Raw genomic sequence first — 8,057 nt, forward strand, 5'->3', positions numbered from 1 at the left:
TTGCATAGAATCCCCCAGGCCCTGGTGTTTCGGGTGTTTTTTTTTGTTTTGTTTGTTTGTTGGTATTTTTTGTTTTTTTCCAGTGACATCTCACTTAATGTTTGTTGGCATACGTTAATCCAAAAACAATGGAAAACGTTTCCTCTCAAACAGCTCATCCTAAATGGCTCCTCCACAAGGTGAGCAACGTTTAGTTGTGGCGTTGTTACGTTTTCAGATGAGTTTGCAGCTTTATTTTCATAACTCATTGTAGTGTTTTTGATTATTTGGAGGTGGAAAAAAACAAACCTTTGCAGACAAATGGAGTCCAACGGAATACGAGATATTCTCCTCAAGCATCTAACGCTCACTATTCTCTTCCTGCTCTGCCATCTGGTGGCGAGGTCACGCAATGACATAATCAGAGGAACTGCATGTGCCTTATAAATCAAAATCAAGCAACATATCAAGTGCGAAATTTAGCAATTGACATCTAGTTTCATTTCATTAAATACAAAAGTATCCAAGTGTACAAATAACATTTTTGTGTTCACAAAGATATATGTATCTTATTATAGGACCTCATTCAAAGTGTTTATTAAGGAAATATGTTTACAAAAATTGCATTATTGGACACACCATCTGATTATTACAGTAACAGCTCAGGGATTCTTATTCATGTGGTGGGTGACACGACTAAAATAGGAAACAGTAAGTAAGAATGGTTAAGACTTGAGATTTTTAAGATGGATGGGCAAGCAAGATTTTAGACTAGGAATCTTAGCCATTCATAGATCTTATAGGCTCAGTGAAGTGGGACATCCATTTTTAACTTGGCTAATTTTCTTTGAAATGATTTACAAACGCCATGTGTCAGAAATTGTTTTTATTATTCAGTAATTACGTCTTCTCATCTCCAGCAACATGTATCGACCCTGAACAGAGCTATTACATGACCCAAGTTAAGTACACGTCAATTTCACTTCATGCTGATAAATCTATTAAGACTAGTTCATTTCTAAGGTTTGTACTTTGAAACGTGCCCATGCTCTCAAATTATAACGGGAAAAGAAATGTTATTGTTGGCCGAGCACTGTCCCAGGACGCCAGTAGCCTACTATACTATTACAGTAAAACATCTGGCCAAGGTCCCCAGCGCCTTTTGTTCTTTTACAACATCCGCAGATCACCTTTTCAGAACCGCGAGCATCAGCTTCTCTGTTAACTGCAAGGCGAACCTCCTCCCCCCCCGACCCCCCCACGCCGTTAAACCCGACCCGCTCCCACTTTTACAAACCGCCACTCCTCAGACTTTCCAAATAAAAAACGGATCCAGCTGTTCGCGGCCGTGCGTCCTCGGTGCGTCACGGCGCTTCAGACAGCCTGAGTGAGACCTGGAGGAGGCTTGCGAAGGAGGCTGTAGGGGGGGAAAAAACAGTCCGGGATCATCATGCTGCCGCCGCCGCCGCTGCCACGGCTTCTCCTGCTGTCCGTGTGTTTGGGATCATGTCTTCTGCTGGCGACCGGCGAGCCGCTGGTCCTGCGGGACGCCCTGGAGAGAGGTCCGCTCAGTCTGAACGACATGTTCCGAGAAGTGGAGGAGCTGATGGAGGACACCCAGCACATACTGGAGGAGGCTGTGGATCAGGTCTGCGTCGACTTTTATTCATCCCGCTCTCCTTTCTAGTCGAGAGCTCCAGCAGGTTTTCACTGTCTTTTTTGGCTACATTGCGCATCTAACTTATTGGGATAAAATGTCATCAGTGTCAGTGTGGCTCACATCACAGTTCATTGTGTTTGTCTCATGTGTAACAAATACTTTCCACGTCTCTCTCTGACTTGCATTGTGTCTGGATGGCCCCGTTTATTCATGGTCCAGATTTTGAGTAAGCACATTAGGAATTGTATGGATATTTAGGCTACTCTCCTTTTGTGGTCTTTTGGCCCCATCACACTGCACTGGCAGTGGATATGCAGTACGTTGAGCTTGATGTCTCTTGGTTGGCCACAACAAAGAAATCAAACAGTTAAATGGCCTTGTGTCTTTAATTAGTGAGTGCAGTGCAACCGCCAAAATCCTCTTCCACCAGGATGAAAACGTGGAGCATGAACTTTATGGCACTGCTACTTGTTGGTTTCACTATATTCCTCATTTAACATTCAACCCTACAGATAACCACCGAGAGCGCAAAATCCTCTCCTCTGGATCTCCGTCCTTATGGACACAATGAGACTGTAAAGACGGCACAGTATGGGGACAGAGCTGTTCAGGTCCTGGATAGAGCTGATAAGGTAGGAGCAAACGTATTGCATTGTTGGTGAATATATGGAACTCCTTGACAAATTCTTGCAGTTTTTAATAAGCTTGCTGTTGTTGTTAATTTATGGGGAAAATGTATTTATTAGGAATCTGTTGCCGTCCGACCAAAAGACTTTGTTTTAAAGCTAATGATGTCTTTCTTCTCCAGACAAGTATTTTTTTTTCTCAGCACTCTGCTCGCTCACAACAATTTCTTGCCATTCTTGGTAATCATAGGAAGGGAACAACAAAACAAGGGAGAGTCATCTTTCCCACACTCACACGGAGGTGTCGGGCCAGTGGAACAGCGTGGATCATGTGAGTCTTGTGCCGTTCCCTGTGAACAACACTCGGAGTGAGCTGAAACTACACGTTGCGGGAGGGTGGCAGGTTTCAGGTCAAATTCTGACGCTTTTACAAGCATCGCATGATTAAAGGCAATGATAGATTTCTCCCTGAGTGGACTTTTGGAGCAAAGTAGAGCATTATGTTGGGTCTGCGTGTCCAGCTGACAGCTGTGTTGTTTCAGAATCACAGGAACGTGTGTTTGATCTTCAGGCAAAGTCACAAAGCTGCCCCACTTTCACATCTAACTTGTTTCATTTCGGCGTGATGATGCAAAGCTTTGCACGCAGCCCCTTGATAAAAGTGTTTCTCATGTGTTGATACAGTACATTCCTGTGAGCATCAGTCATATGCAAGTTTTAATTGAAAAATGCTTCACCGCAGCTCTTTGTGAGCTTTTCATGTCGTGTGCCGACCTCAATATTTTTCCGCAGTTTTCGTCCAAAAACAGTAGTGTTGAAGAGAAAAAAATACCACTTTTCTAAACTGTGGCCGTGCTGTCCCAGCTTGTTTTATTACCAGTGAGATCACCCAGCAGACAACTGACTGGCTGTGTACTTTACGTAGCTCCAGCCAACAGAAGGCCGGTGCGGGCTGAGGTCATTACTGCTGCCTGCTGCCTGTATGGCCATTTTGCTTTACAACGGTGGTTTTGATCTTTTGCTTTCCTGGCAGCCTTTCAGAAAGTGGTTAACTTAATTGAGGCTGGTTCTGGAAAACAAAAATGTCAGGGAAACACATGGTCTCTTCCGCTAAAAGGTTTTAAATTGTAAACAGTTGGCTGGTATACACTGCACCTACTAGTACGATTTCTGCTACTACTACTTTTACGACTGATAATACTAATAAGAATAATAAGAATAATAATAATTTTTAGAATAAGGCTGTTATACTTTCATGTTGAAAGTATTCTTTATGAAAATAGGGTTTATGTTATTTACCTTTTAATAATTCAGCTTAATATTTTTCTCCCTAGTTAGTTAATTAGAGTCTAAATATTTATGGATGTGTTCCTTCTTTACTCTGTTCGACAGCTCTTTCTAATTGGACTTGGACAAGCACACGTGAATGTCAATTCTCGGACTGAAAACAATAACTCTGAGTCTTATTCTCTGCAGTCTTGAATTTTGACCCCTGGAAGACAATGTGTTATCGGTAACATATATTCAAAGTAAAAGTTGGTCTCTTTGTGGTTTGTATCATATTGGATTATTTTAATACTCATACTCAGAGGCTTACCTTGCCAATTTATGTCTAGTTTGCGGTTATCTACAGAGAATCTTTAAGGTTGCTTTAAAGCTACATGCAAAATTTAGTTTACCAGACAGCAAGAAGTTTTGCTATGTGCAGAACAGGAGGCGTAATTACAGCCATGAAGGATAGATTGACGTGATAAACTGGCATGTGTTGTTCTCCAGTCCCTATTTGGTTCTTCCCTTTAGGCTGTAAGCACAGCAAATAGCAGCAAATGAGCACTACTCAGTGCTAAAGACAACATCCTGCTAGTCTACATCTATACATCTATGGACATACATACCGTCATAATAGACCACAGGCTCTACTCCAACAGTAGGAAAGTGTTCTGTTGATGTGAAATGTTGACCTCTCAGCCCACGGTTTTATGTAGAACACTTTGATGGATTTTAACATTATTCACCATTACTATACATCCAGCTGTGAAAATTTTGAAATAGCTCATTTAAATGTGTCAAACGTGCAGTCAACACAAAAAGGTGTTTTTTTGTGACTTCCGGGCACACATATCGCTTCAACTAATCTGACCTTGTTACCTTTCCATTCCCCAGCAGTGAGATGTTAATCAGAAATGTCTCTTCTGTATGAGCATGGTTTGCCCGCTATCTAATTGTAGATAAACAGAGACTGTCAAGCAGGACCTATTGGGTTATCCTACTTAAGAAAGCCATACAGACCATATTGTTTGTGTGTACTTAACACAACAGTACACTGTGCTATTTAACTTATTTAAAAAAGTGTGAACATCTTGAAGGGATGATTAAGTTATTATTATTGTTTTTTGCCCCACCAAAAATGCCCACTTTGCCCATGCTGAGAACTACTGCTGACTTGTGTGCAAATTGCCTCATGATACTGTCTCTGACTGATACATTGATTCAGAGACAGGAACTCTCAGAGGCAGCACACACAAGATAAGGACAAAGTATTGAAATCACTGCATGGCCAGTGTAGTTTTTTACTCTGACACAATTTCTTGTCCCAGTTGACAAAAGACTCTAACTTTGAAATGTGAAATTATCCCTTTCTTATTATAACATGAAAGTCTAAAGGTTCTGCATTCATTATCATACCGTCATTGTTCATTGTGTATAATGAATACTTTATCTCTGAGAATCTCAAGATTCAACAAAATAATCATTAGTTTCAGCCAGTTTTATTAGTCTTACTTCAGTCTTATTATTCACTTCATCATGGTATTTTAGCTTTTTCCAGAAAGGAAGAAACCACAAACTCCCTGTGACTAACTCGTTAGAAATTTCTTATTTTGAATGAAAATATCTGAACACATGAAATTCCTTCTGTGGATTTTTGCTCTATGCATATTCTTAAAACTGTTTTATGTGTAGGAAATCAAGCGAATATTAATATTGTGGAATTTCACATGTCATGGACTAACTCTGTAACTATGAACAAAGGAATGCATGGTGGATGAAGACTGTGGTGACCTAAAGTACTGCCTATACGAAATTGAGAACTCCAAGTGCCTCCCCTGCATTCCAACAGATATGGTGAGTCAATGTGAACAATTGTAGAATGATAATAATAACAATCTGAAATGAGTCTGTTGCTGTGTAGTGTTTGTAAAGCAACATGGTAATAAACATAGGGTAGCTTTTTGTACCTTAGTTATAGTTACAGAATCATTATTGACTTGTGTTAATGAAAGATAGGACACCTACCACTGACACAACGGGTCAGTTAGTCCTGTCCTTAGTTGCCTGCAGAGTGACTTGTAACAAGCTCCTGAAGTCCATTGCGAGAGTAGTTTTTCTTCCTCTCCCTCTCCTCCCCTGCCTTCTTTGGTCTCTTTGGTGCCTCGTCACTATAAACATACAGACACATGTGAACTGGAGTCATATAAGGAAGGCAAGAGGCGCTCATGTTGGCATAAGTCATTTATCCAAAGGTATATTTTTTCTATACCAGGTCTATCAGTAATACCATGCCAGAAACATAAGTCCCCTTGTTGCAATGAATTGTCAACATTTGAATCCACATTTATAGCATTTTAAGGTTGAAAACCATATTGCACTGCTTTAAAAGCTCTCCCTATCAACATTCAGTCTTGTATTTTTGGGTTAGTCTTTCTCTAAATACCTCAGACAGTTTGTTTTGTGTGCAGATGATCACAGCGTGAGTCATTTGCTGAGTTTATTAGTACTAGAAGTGTTGCCACAAAACATGTGCATCATTCTGCAGACAGACAATGTGGTCTAATGAAGTTGGGGACTGTCCTGCAAACCCTTAATTTCTCTCAAGTCTGTCATAGCACCAAACAAAAGCACGACTTCTTTTCACCTGGGAGAAAAAAAATATCATCCATGACTGAAGTAACACACCACGTCTGCTTTACATACATATTTGCATGTGTGCATGAACCTCCCGATATGCTCAGCCCTGCAGCAAAGATGAAGAGTGCTGTTCGGATCAGACCTGTGTGTGGGGCCAGTGCACAGTCAATGCCACCAGCGGAACCGAGGGAACCATCTGCCAAGGTCAGAGTGACTGCAGGTCTGACCTCTGCTGTGCCTTCCAACCAGGTGAGTCAAGCAGTGACGTTGGTTCAGAAAACCAGACTTTCTTTAACCCCACTCCCCTGCACGAGTTAGAAAAGAGGCGACTCAGGAGGAAATAAACAAGGCCCTTTGTTTTTTATAAATTTTGTCAATACAGCCTCTTCTTAATACATTCATCCATTTTCAATGCCTGTCGTAGAAAAAACAACAACAAACAAACAACTAATGTGCCATCAGGTTGTGATAAGAGCAATTTTAATCTTGTGGCTTATTTTTTCTCAGAGCTGCTGTTCCCAGTGTGTAACCCCAGACCTGGGAAGGGGGAGTCCTGCAGGAACCACCCCAATCTGCTGATGGACATGCTGGCCTGGGATCAGGACGGTCCCCAGGACCACTGTCCCTGTGCCGAGGGCCTACTGTGTCAACCTCATGGGTGAAAATAAATGTCTTTATTCTCGCTTCTAAAGTACTGTATCTTGGAAAATTGTGTTTAAAAAAACACCTGGTAAATTCTAACTTAGTTGTGATTTCTGATTTTTTTTTTCTCACATTTTGCACACAGGCGTGGCTCTGTTTGTGGAGTGCAACACTGAAACGCAGGGAACCCAAACTACGCCCAGGATCTTTAAAAACGTTCTGCAACAGGATGTATATCTGGGAAACGACTTGCACTGTGTTATTTATGCTCCACTATCAACACATACTGTATATTGGAAGCAAATACAGCCGGTTTTGTTTTTTTGTTTTTTTTAGTGTAGATTTTTACCCAGTAAAATGACAAATGTGACATTTTCACATTCATTCGTTCATTTTGTACTTTTTGTCATGCACAATATGGCAGGGTATAGCCGTGACCAACAGGGGGCGCACCTATGGGGGTATTATTGTAGCAAAACCATTGCAAACGCTTATCTCAAATTTGTGTGTGCCTATTCACATTTGTGCATGTAATCAAGATCTGTGTGTGCGTATTCAAATCTGCATGTGTGAAATACAAATAAATGGCTTAATGTCTGTCGCCCCTCACAACTCCGGTGCGAGTCCTCAATTCTTTGTCTTTACACACGTGACTTTTGCTACACTTCTGCTGTGGCAGATCCGCAAGCGTGTAGAGCGATTGAGTTGTCTGTAACTTCCTTTGCCCTGGGCGCAGACTCACAGGCTCAACGCTGCAAAAGCAATACAGCCTTCACCTTGCTACAAACATGACGTTTTCATATGTTCAGACTGCTATGCTCTACAACGTTCTTTGTTTTTATTAGATCAATTAACTTCCTTGTGTTCATGGCAATTTTGCAAACCATGGACGTCAGTGGTGCAGTGAATGAAAATGTGTGAGACGTTGCCCGAAGCCACTAATTTAGCAATAGCAGTTATTGAAAATCCAGTGTTTCAGTAAAGCTTTCTGTCCAAATCAAGGATTAAGACATTTGTGCAAACTGACTAGTTCCAACATTGAACGTGCTGCTATTACATTTGTGTTTAGAGGGAGAACAAAGGAGGTTCATCAGCAATTGTTAGCCCTCTGGACTGGAAACAGGATAATCTGGTTAATCTGGTTTTCATTTCTCTGGTTTTCCACAGCAGGTGCAACTTGACCCAGGGGAGGAGTATCTGATGTTCCACCCACACCCTCCCCATAGATTTCTGTTATCTATATA

General features: G+C 41.3%; 1 protein-coding gene across 1 annotated transcript; it reads left to right on the plus strand.

Moving 5' to 3' along the window:
• The first annotated feature begins 1,070 nt into the window (after window positions 1–1,070).
• Window positions 1,071–7,779, plus strand: dkk3b (dickkopf WNT signaling pathway inhibitor 3b). Its single transcript, XM_076042582.1, has 7 exons — window positions 1,071–1,627; window positions 2,152–2,271; window positions 2,516–2,596; window positions 5,296–5,388; window positions 6,276–6,420; window positions 6,679–6,829; window positions 6,959–7,779. Exons 1-7 carry the CDS (start codon window positions 1,430–1,432, stop codon window positions 6,987–6,989), a joined length of 819 nt encoding a protein of 272 aa, XP_075898697.1. The 5' UTR covers window positions 1,071–1,429; the 3' UTR covers window positions 6,990–7,779.
• The last annotated feature ends 278 nt before the right edge of the window (window positions 7,780–8,057 follow it).

This window comes from Nelusetta ayraudi, unplaced genomic scaffold, assembly GCF_046127955.1.
Source record: "Nelusetta ayraudi isolate G7.1 ecotype Tasmania unplaced genomic scaffold, CSIRO-AGI_Nayr_v1 ptg000071l, whole genome shotgun sequence".
Lineage (NCBI taxonomy): Eukaryota > Metazoa > Chordata > Actinopteri > Tetraodontiformes > Monacanthidae > Nelusetta > Nelusetta ayraudi.